Genomic DNA, 11,719 nt, shown 5'->3' on the forward strand with positions numbered 1-11,719 from the left:
ATGCAGATACAGTCTTTGGAAGTGATATTCCAAAATCTTAGACATGCAGATCTTTCAGTAAGGGTGACTTGGGAGGGGAAGTTTTTGTGAGGGAGATTAAAAAAGAAAAATTCCAGGCAGGTTAGTTTTTAGAGACTGCTATGTGAGCCTACTGAGAAGTGTGGAGCAGCAGTTTTTGATGTTGGGAAGGTGTATTTCAGTACAACTAATACAGCTCTGGGCTTGTCATAGAACCAGTTGTCATGCAAACCTGCACTTCTCCAAGGTGTTGTCAGTAGTGCAAGCATGGCACAGCTGGTGCAGTGAGTAGCACTATAGTACTAACTATGAGTCTCATGTAGCATGAACCTTCATATAACTGTGCATGTACATGCCTACAGCTTACCTATAAAATGCACATGTTGCACTATTACCTTTGCAGTATTTGGATGTAGATGAATTGAGGTACATACGACCAAATTAATAAGAAGCATGTCATTTCTAACATTTATGAAATAGGTTTCAAAAGCTTTGTGGAGCTTCCTTAATGATAAGTTTAACACATTAACTGTATGTGAGGAAGGTTTTCATACAGACTAGGAAGAATATAGTGATTTAGTGCAGAAGCTAATTTACTAAAATGTAATGTATCAGTCTCTTACTGTTTTCCCCAAATGGCAAATGAAATTAGGTTCTATATAGCAAGCTAAGTGCTTGCCAGATTTCTGAATTAGACCTAAGTGAACTTAATAATTTGGTAACACTAATTTTGTGATTTTACTATATTTTTAATGGTTTTAATCAGCCAAATGGCTTTTATTCATAGATTTTATATTTTGTGAAAGAAGCAAAAAAGCGGGATGGGTGGGAGGGTTTAACCTTTCAGTCTTTTGTTTCAGCTGCAAGTGAGGTTTTATAGCTAAGTTATGAAGCTTTAAAATATGCATTTGTAGTGAAAATTATGACATCCTTAAGGATAATAGCTGAAATACATGTACTGTACATTGAATAACTGGGCTGACTATTTTATTATGTTTTCATTATTAAAATCAGGCTTAGAATCCTGTTTTGTGTAGTGACTAAATCAAATGTTTACTTACCCATTTCTTAAAACATGTTTAATGTATTATTCACAGTTACCTCTAGCAAACTTTTGGACTGCATGTTTCCTTTTCTGGTTAATTTTATGTGGTTTAGTCATGCTTTTAATGGTCTTTAGAAGGTCCCGTGGAGTTCTTTAGATAACAAACAAGAAACAATCCCTATGAAAACATCAAAGACTAACATTTCCATTTCTCAGACCTTAACAGCAGGAAGCTTATGAGTCTAACAGCCAGACAGGGTCGTGTTTGCAATATTGTCTTGTCCTCAGCATTTGTATTTTTCAGGAAAGGACTGCAATTAATCGTGCTCCTGTGAAAACAGTTTATTGTAGTTTGCTTGCTGTAGCCTGTGCTATCTCAAGAACATGAATATGGATAGAGAAAACTAAAATTCATTGAATGCAATTAAACTCAGCAACATTATCTTCAAATAAGAGAGTTTAACCATATATAATAGTACAGCAATTTATATAAACACGATTATACAGAGGATAAAATGTATATTTTCTTCAGAAGCCAGATAAGCTCACTTTCTTAAACTTAAAAATAAGCAGCATATATTTTCAATAAATCTGCTAACACTATCAGGCAGCTGTTAAATAAAGAGAACTGCAGAGGGCTGCTTGAACAATCTGTGAAGGCAGAACTGATGATTTGAGGAAGAATTTGTTCCAGCTAACATTTAGTACATTCCTCATTATATTAAAATGCAGTAAAGTATTTTAAATTCTACTTTTCTGAGTCTGAAGAAGATTAGGTTATTTTGTCGCCTCAAGCTAAGTAATACCACTTTCAGTAACACTAGATTAATAATCTTTAGTTACAAAATACATTTACTATTCTAAAATAGCAAGATAATGACATACAGTTTGTTTAATTTGGGCAAATTTTCTGTAAGTTGCATGTCTTCTATGTTTCACAAAAAGCATGCTAGAAGATGTTGATTAAATTTTACCTTTACTCAATACACATTATATAGAGCACTGCTTAAAAGCCAGCTTAATTATTTCCTTTCTTAAAGTATCTCACTATTGATTATTAACATTTCCTTTTATTCCAGCTCATTTTGTAATCTAATAATGGCTGATTGTTATGTGCTACACACTAGTTACTCTTTTATGCTTTATTAATAGAGGATCATATTAAAGTAGCATTATATTAAACAAGTCTATAGGCATTTATTTCTCAAAATAAGTTTTTTCTTTGTTTTATTTTTTAAAGTTACTTCTTGGGAAAGTAAGACTTTTGCCATGTACAGTACTAGTTTGCATGTGTTCATTTAAATACTAAAAACTGTAGTATGCTCGATCCATATCTGACTGCTAGGTTTCAATTGACAGCTGAGAATTTGTGACTGGACCATGAATCAAAACGGCAGGCATTTATACCCCAGTGCCAGTGAGGATACATTGGGAATTACTTGGCAAAGGTAACATTTTAATTATTTCCACCCCTACACCACCTCTAAAAAAATTGCATAGAGCTACAGTATCTGTTTTAGTGGGCCTCCAGAGGTATACGTGACAGCATTATGATCAAAATATGTGTGTAACATTCCTCCTATACACATTCAGGTTATCTTTCATGTAAGCTGACTTTAGACGGTCCCTTAATGTAACACTTGAAACAACGTTATGCTGTCCTATGCAAAGGGTTTGCGAGTTGAAGGAAATACTGATCTTAGACTTTAAAAATGTCATTTGCAGTCATATTTTTGGGACCTTAGTGGTTAACAGAAAGAAAATGGTGCTGTTAGAGGTATAGATGAGTATAATAATAAATGGCTGAGGTGGTGGCTGTTTTTGGGCAAAGAATTACTATTATTACAATATTATTCATAGAAACATTTCTTACCAATTGGCTGGTGTAGATTTAGGTCACTAACTTATACATGAAGGTAAGATATAAACCATCTTATTTTTCAACTAAATAACAGAATAATTAGGAATGATTTACGAAAAAGGAGTTTCTTTTTGTATGAAAAAAAGGGCCAAAATAAACCAAAAAATAAATCCCATTAACCTTTGGTATATTGTTAATTTATTAGATTTTACGTCTCTTGGTATATAGTGGGTTATGGTAACAGTAGAAGGTGTGTGTCTATCTAAATAGGGCATATAAACGAATCCGCGTAATTTTGATACATCAGTTTTCACCTATTTCATGTACATGATTATCTGCAGCACTCAACACTTAACAAGAGCTGTACATGTAAAGCTTGTAGGTTGGGAGCCTATCAGATGAAGTATTAGCCAGTCACTCATGAAACAATTTTAAATATTTCTTTGAAATTTATGTGCACATGAAAATACATGTGCTTCTGAATATTTAGTGTAAGTATGTGTGTGAGTGTAATTTATACGTACGTACAAAATGCCTTTTGATGCTTGTACTGACGGTACTATGGATTGCTAGAAGTTTTGGGGCTTTTGAAAATCAATTTGGAAGGAAAATTACTGAATTTGAAAATTGGTGCTGTTTATAAATCTGAAGTTTAATTTTTTGTGGTTTTTTTTTTTTTAATTTTTCTTAAATAATGTTTTGAATCTGGAACAATTGTGGTGGCAAAATGAGGTCTTGTCATTTCTTTCCTTATTTATTAAATAGTACAGTGGAAAATTATCTAATGGAGTAATCTCATCTCCTCAAGGGCTGTGATTCACGTTACAAATGCCCATCATACAGTAATTGCAGAGTTTTCAATGTACTGCCAGTAGTGAAACCAAACTGAGCTTGCATAGCGCAGAAAGGGTGATTTATTCTCCCACTATGAAGTGGCATTTTTCAGGGCATTGACAGGCCTTAGAAAATTACATCACAACTACATATCTAGGAACATCCTCACTTGGTTTTAATCAGTTCCCACTCAAGCCCCCTTTAAAGCAATCCCAGTCAAAGTGGTTGAAGCACTGTCCTAGCGTTTGCTGAATTCTGTTTTTCAGTACCATCATAAACCCTGGGCATAAACTGTGTAAAGAAAGGAAAAGTGGGGGAAAATATTTCTGGGTGATGACCAAGAAAATTTTGGTGGTGAATGCTCCATGATCCATTCACTGTTACAGACCAAACTGCTTTGCAGGTCATTCCCAGAGTGCTGCCTTCCACTGTGGCCCTGCCAACATACACAGGCACTGCCAGAAGAGCCTAGGCACAAATTCTGCCATGGGCATTTCATTAGAGGCCTAGGTTATGCCACTTGCTCTTGGACCACGCCCAGCCTGGAAGGACAAAGAAACAAACTGTTCTGCCTAAATAGATGGCTTTTAGGTGCTAGGTTTTGAAATATGACATTCTTCAAATCCCACTGAAATGAGGACCTAAGAAGAGAAATTATACCTGCACAGGCTAATGAGCAGTGAGCCTTTCTAGCACTAAAACTAACATTGAAAAATGAGAATATATTGCAAAAAGAATTGTCACACATTGACAAGGAAACATATCCCAGTCCAGACAAGTTTCTGCAACCCCAAATGGTTTGATAAATTCTTGATTATGTGATTTCCTTAAATCATTTTGATTGTGCTCAATTTGATTGTGCTCAATCTCACCTTTTACATCAGGCTTTTGTGGTTAAGTATACTGATTTTTCAGAAGTATTATTGACCTCAGGCAGGTGAAAAAGTTGGCAGTCCATCAGCATTAGCTGCCCTGTCTCTACAGATACCAGCTAGCAGAGATGGTGAGGTTGAAAGCTTTGTCATCAAGAATTGTTAGTGAACCACACCTTGGAAACCTTGGCAAATTGGATGATGAAACCTTCTGTTATTTCTGTGTTCTTTGTCTCAGTAATAGTTTCCTATCATACCTCTCTGTTGGTATTCAAAGATTCAGGTATAAGTCAGTAGTGATCTGTATGCAAAGGCTGAACTTTGCAGAAAAGAAGAGAATATGAATAATAAAAAACATAAAAAGGAACAACAAGCCATGAAACTTTGGGTCACTGATACCATTTTCTACAAAACCAGAAGACTTGCAGGGAATAGTGATAACAAAAAATAGATTAATACTGAATAAAACATTCTACTATCTTTAAAGGAAATACTTACATTAAATATTCTGTGAGCATCCTAAAAAACACAAAAGAAAATGGAAAAAACCCCACCCCAGTTATTTGGTAATGTATTTAGAAGTAGTAATTTTTAATTTCCTCCTCATACCCAAACCATCTACAGTTTTTGTTTGGATTGGTTTGGTTTCTTCATTGCTTACTTAGAGCATTTATGGTGCATATTATGTCTTTATATGCTTTTTTACATTTATTTCTTTATGTATTTAATTGTGTCTGCTGAGCTTTGAGCACAATTTAAACACATCAATAGAAATAAATTCTCAAGCACTCTTATGGCCATTTAGGTAATTTTTTTGGTGTACATGTGAAGAAGATACTCAGAACCATTAAAAAACACCAAATCCTTATATTTTTGGTAACAACAGTTCTGTTTACCTGGAGACAGAAGGCAAGGGAAAGCTGTGAAAATCTGTAAGGCTCATTTACGAAAATACAGTCTTGGTCACCACATGAAGGCAAGTTTACGCAAAAAGTACATTTAAGAAATGAGTGAGAGTGGCAAAAAGTGGGGTGGGTGTGTATGTGAGGCTGATAGCGTGAGTTTGATCCTAAATCTAAGCCAGTCATTACACCACTGATGGTATTTCCAGTATGAATACTTATAAAAGCTGGCATGATGGGTCTCTCCTAGACCATATGGAGTATTTGCAAATCCTCCACAGACTGTTAGCAACTTTTCATTGCCAAAGAGTACATTTCAACTCAGCTATTGACAAATGTACTTTTATTAATGTTGATTCTTTTAACAATCATTCTGTGATAGTTTTATGCGTTAACTGTTTAACATTACCTTTACAGTATCCAAGGAAATGGACTAGGCTAGAATTTCATGCTTTCATTCTGTTATCTTGACACATCAGTATAGTACAACAGCTGTCTCCTTCCTGGAGATGCTGAGAGGAGCTCTGTTCTCAGAGTGCTGAATTTCTTTCTCAGCTGTAGCTGTAGGGGTGTTCAGCATTCTGAACATCATTCCGGCCACCCCCTCCCCAGCCCCCCTCAGCACCACTGTGTGTTTATGATAACAGTGATAATAAGGCAATCAAATGGGATAATCTGATTTGTGAAAGAAGTTAAAGGGAAATTGAAAATGGGTGCGTATTGCTTTTGTAGCACAATACCTTGTGCATGTTTAGTATCAAGAAAATATATAGCTAAAGTTACACAGGCAACAGCTTATCTGTGGAAGCACATTTTGGCAAACACAGACACCTGTTAGAGAGGTGGCTCATACACTCTGACCTGTGCCCCTCCCTCATTCCTCTCCCCCGAAATGGTTTGGAATAGAAGTACCATTTCATTATGATTTAAGAACAAAAAGGCTGAAGTGTCCTGATAAAATATTCACAGAGAGAAAATCTAATGATTTCTTAACTTTATAAATTTAAATTACTAGTTCTAATAGTTTTGCCCAACTCTGTAGTGCAGAGAGATGTGCAGAACACTGTTTCCTCTCCATCTAGGCAAACATCTTCTGAACACTTCCTAAGAAATTAGTTGTATTCAAGCCAGACTTGCATGCTGCCATCCCACAGGAAATGGGTCAGCAATCCATTAAGATGCCATTAGATAATCTAATTTGGAACTTAATCTCTAAATTAACCATGCTCCATACTTGAAGCATACTTGAGAGAAAGAAAAAAAGTTTATGTTTGAATCGATAGGGGAGCCGAAGCGTGAAGAAGGCTGTTTGTTTTTTCTGTAGCTGTGGTCACGTCTCAAGCCGTCTGGTAACCAGGAGAAACCAGACATGATGTAATTACAGATTGAACTTGAACTTCAGGGATTTAGAATGGGGGAACAATGGACCATAGGAATCAATAATGTCCATTTTCCACATGATTATGTTTGGAGCTTTAAGTTAACCTTTATGGGAGAAGCAACAAGAACTGCAGTGTGACCAAAATGAATGAGTTGCTCTAGAAGCAAGATGTTAAAATCAAGAAAACAACTTCAGTAATAATTTGTGAGTAGGACTGTAGCTTCCAGCAGGATTAGAAAAGTTCTTGCTCTGTAGTGAACTGGTTGCCTGTTCTGAGCTCTCTTTGTTCACTTAGGTGGGACAAACTTAATCTTATGTTTCCTGTCAGATGATTTTTGGCAGCTGCTAGGGAAGGAGGAGCATATTATAGAAAATTCCCAAGTGTAAACTGTATCTTTAACCCCTTGGTTACTCCAGCTTTCTACTTAATCATCTTACCTCCAACTGTTTCTTTTGAAGCAGTAGAACTGCTTTGTTTGGTTTTTTTGTTTGTTTGTTTGTTTGGTACAGTTGGGATTGTCTCCATTATTATTTAGTCATGCTAATTTGATAAACTTGTAGTTATATTTTTTATAAGTGCTAAGGTAAAAATTCTAATGGTTTGAAATGCAAATAATAATATTTGGAAAAAGAAAAAGGTAGTGCAGGTGTGTAAAGTGAAGAGTCAGTTTTTCATAGGCAACCCAGTGGGCTCTAGTAACTGAGCACATGTTCTCCATGGTTTGGCTTGACTTAGTCATAGTCTCCTCTGAACAAGTGCGTATTTGAAACCCTCTGTTAGGCCTGTTCCTGCACCAAATTCTCATACCTGGATGGTCCAAAGCACACCAGGGACATGCAGCATTTCTCTGGACCCTCCCTCTGTTGTGGGTATTTATTAGTAATGGGCTCTGTAGCCTCTTCCTGATCTTTACATACTTTTTTGTGTTACACTGTCAAAAAAAAGGAGTCTGCAGGGAATAGAATAAATAGCATTCTTATAGGAGATTTCCCTTTTCCCTCCCCTGGAAAGAAATCAGTAGGTTTTCAACTCCTCCATCTGCTAGACGGGTAGTATGTGCCTGCTAAACTGTAGAATTCATCCTAAACTAACCTGAGACACACTTAATACATCTCTTGAAACAAGTGCTCATCTTGGAGGTAAAACTTGACAGCTGTTTACCTGTGGATACCAGCTCAGAATGGTAACAGAAGTACCCCATTAAGTAGATGTTGGAAGGGTGGTAGGCAGAAGTGGGAATTTAGCCAAGGCATTGAGGTTAGGAAATTTGCGTTTCCAAAGTTCTTATGATCCCAGTAATTTTAAATGGTAAAAGTCCCTGTACGTGTGTGGGCAAGCACTTACTACAGAGACAGATGTGCCTTGCTTGGTGACTTACTATTGTCCCTTCTCTCAACATTGAAGGTATTTCTACCTTTTCTGTCCAAAGTCTGACTTGGCAGAATCTGATCTACCTTCTGTTAGCTAGTGGGTTCATGTAGGTGATAGTAAAGCCACAAGAAGGAAGTACTCTTTAGGTGTACTTCTGAATGGTAAAATTCTCTTACAGACTAATGAAACTGTAAAAGAAAGAAGGTAATAACTGGTGGAAAATAAGAATTTCAAAGACCTCCACATTTACTCAGGTCAGATTAAATTTATTTTTTATTGCATTTAGTTAATTTTTTAACATTATTGTGCTCTTTATGTTATTACAACCTCCAAAATGGACTGTATATACATATAATGTAAGCACTACTTGTGGTTCATTCCAGTAATATTTTAATCAGAGGTTCTTGAAACAGCAGTTATTATCTTTAAGAGGAAATCATGGCAGAAATCTTGATTGAATTAACATCTGGAAACTGTAATGGAAAGTGTAATGGAGAATGTTAACCCTGTAGGATGCTTGCACAATTTTCCTTTACTGTTTTATTACATTTGAACAGATAAATACATTATACCTCCTGTGGATAGAGAGGAGCTGATGACTGTATAATGTATCTGATAGTCTAGCTATGGTGAAAACCACTACCAGTAGTGAAATTACTGAAAGGCAAAATGCTTCACGAAGGTGGTCCTGCAACAAAGGTAGATCTGAATCTCAAAACAGAATCTCATGGTGCTTCTCATGAAATTTTCTTCAAAACTTAGCCTTGAGCAGCTTTTTTAAGTCTCACTTCATGTTTCAAGGGAAAGGCATTTATATTATACCTTCTGTCAGCAGACAGATAGCAGATTTCCTCAGGAGTAGTAAGCTGGAGTGTGTGACAGACCTGTTTTATTCCACTCATATATACAAAGATTTCTTATCTAAAGGAGAAGCCGTGTGGGCAGAGAGACATTCTATTAGTTTCTGCAAGGACAACAACCTTGTCTGTGTCCCAGCAATGGAAAGAGTTTTGGCTTTCCTGGTTAAGGTACTTAGTGCACAGAGGCAGAGTATTGCCTCTGGTTTTGTGAAACCAAGTGCTGAACTTTAACTGGGACTAACACAGACTGCTGGATGGTATGGTGGAGGGAAAGTTGTTTCCCCATTTCCTGTATTTCCACTCATAGGCACCCAGGTGAAGTTTGCTTTTGCAGCCAGAGTAACTGTCATTCCTGTTAGGATGTTCTGCCTAAAAACAGTGGATGGTTTCCATGGCAGAAGCTAAGCTCTGCAGTACTCAAGAAGTCCCTTCCCAGTAGGCTGGAAAAGGCTAACAGGGGAACCTTACTTTTTGGGGTAGTTGGTCTGGCTTGGCATCATGCTGGAGTTCTGGGGAACTACAGAGCAGAGTGTGGCTCACAGGGTAGCTGAAAGTCCAGCTAAATTTGCTGTAAATATAAAGGGAGGTCATGGGAATGTTGGATAGACAGCCATACTCATTCAGGTTAGCAGAGCCTGTGTTGTGTGTTTGGTTATTCACAGTTGTGTCACAGCTTTTCCGTCACTAGGGCTGTTCTCCTCAATAGCTTTCATTCAGGTTTCTTCCTTTGTCTGCAGTAAGCATCTGGTGGTGGTACCAGGCCTGGGGTGGCCTAAGACAGAGTTACATCCACCTGTAGTATGATAAGGTTGTTTTCTAAGCTACAACCAGAACTCATCAAGCCTTGAAGATAACAGCTTAGGAAATGCCAGCAAACAGAAGGAATGGGCTGTTCTTCCCAGTTGCCAGCACAGCTAGACTCTGCCCAGTGTGTGTATTTAGACCAGGACTTCAGCCACCTCCAGTGGTGTGGAAGTGGTGGCAGTTCCAGCCCTGCAGGCAGACACTGTGTGGCTGTCCTGGTCCCACAGGTGCTCCACTGTCTGCACCACCATCTCTGGCAGAAGGCTTGGTGTGAGCAGTAAAAGGGACTTTCAAACTCCTGTGGGATATACACAGTGTTAACACTGGAGATTTATTTCTCCCTCAGGATCCATAAGTAGTACTGATGAATTTCTTGCAGTCTACATTTTTGTCATGGTCACAATATAAGGTGGGACATTTGAAAGGTTTAAATAAACACCTGTATTATTAACCTGGTAGGTCATATGGCAACAACAGTCATATTAAGAACTTGCTACAACTTATTTTTATTGAGCACTTTTCATAGAAATCAAGAGCTCTGTCTGGAATTTCAAGTAATAAATAAAAATTCAGCTGCAAATAGTAATTTGCTTTTAGTTAGCACTGACTTGTTTCCTTCACCCACTGTAGTCAGTAGAAGGTTGGTAACTTTAAAACAAAGCAAAAAGTCACAACAGTATATATCCAATCATTGAAGTGCCCTGTAAATCTTCAGAAAGATAACCTGGAGCCTGTGTGTTTAGCCTTAGCCACAGAAATTTTTTAAATAGAGTCTTGACCTCAAACAAAATTTATGTTCTTTGAGTTAGTGTTGTATTTTTTTTGAAGTCACTAAACACAGTAAATCCCATGTAACAAGATAGCAAATAACTGTGCATTGTAAAACGTGTATACAGACAGAACCCAAGCAAACAAATCTGCTTGGCTCTATATTATTACTAGTTCTTATTTTTACAATTCCACGTGCTTGGAAGCAATTTGCTTTGTGTCTGTTATTTTTAGAATTTGCTTATTAACCTCATTGAAATCCAAGGAGGAAGAAACAAAAAATGCATTTTAAAACAAATTGTGAAAGAAGAAGAAGAAGAAGAAGAAGAAGAAGTTGAAACAATTAAGCCTCTTAAATGAAATTCTGGTATTGAAATTTTTTTTTTCTTTTTGGAACATAATGTTTTCATTAGATCATCTTGGAAAAATCTTTCATGCATAACTAGGTTTAAATCTTTGTGAGTGCTTCAAGATTTGTGGTGTAATTGTGATTTTTAAATTTCAGAAGGTTTTTTTTTTTTCCTCCAATAGATTTTTTTGTGTAATAGTCAATGGAATCAAAAACAATGACAAAGAAGTTAAACATATTACCTGACCTAATGTTTTGAAAACAGCAATTTTTAAAAAGAAATTCTGAAAAGGTTAAAATCCTCTAGATTTTTAGGTGTCCTTTGAGAATATACCCAATTGAAGAAAAAAGCCCCAACAGCCTTATTGAATAATATTTGTTCTTCAGGCATTGAAAACATTAAGATATTAATATTTAGTGTGATTTCTTCATGAAATTAAATTTGTCCTTCTCCTTTGGGAATATGACCGTCATTGAGACAAACAGGTCAGGAACTATTTCCATTTTTAGCATGTGTAAGGCATAGCACCTGAAATTAATTGCTAGGAGGTAAAATACTAGATTAACAGGTTTAGAGAGGTAAGTAGTTTCAAGCAGGAATAAACGATGGAATCTCTTTGTATTATTTTTAATATGAAAAGCCTGAGAAACAT

At 36.5% G+C, this 11,719-nt stretch overlaps 1 protein-coding gene across 10 annotated transcripts in view; it reads left to right on the forward strand.

Moving 5' to 3' along the window:
• The window catches only part of NFIB (nuclear factor I B), a 266,788-nt gene that overhangs the window by 247,013 nt on the left and 8,056 nt on the right, over positions 1–11,719 (forward strand). For 7 of the 10 annotated variants that reach the window (XM_048292694.1, XM_048292695.1, XM_048292701.1 and 4 more), the window contains one exon: positions 2,423–2,511. The exons of the other annotated variants lie outside the window; for them this stretch is intronic. In XM_048292694.1, the coding sequence (XP_048148651.1) occupies positions 2,423–2,511 (89 nt within the window). The remainder of the gene's footprint in view (positions 1–2,422; positions 2,512–11,719) is intronic. 10 annotated transcript variants of the gene reach the window in all.

The sequence above is a fragment of the Corvus hawaiiensis genome, chromosome Z (genome assembly GCF_020740725.1).
Source record: "Corvus hawaiiensis isolate bCorHaw1 chromosome Z, bCorHaw1.pri.cur, whole genome shotgun sequence".
Taxonomy (NCBI): Eukaryota; Metazoa; Chordata; class Aves; order Passeriformes; family Corvidae; genus Corvus; species Corvus hawaiiensis.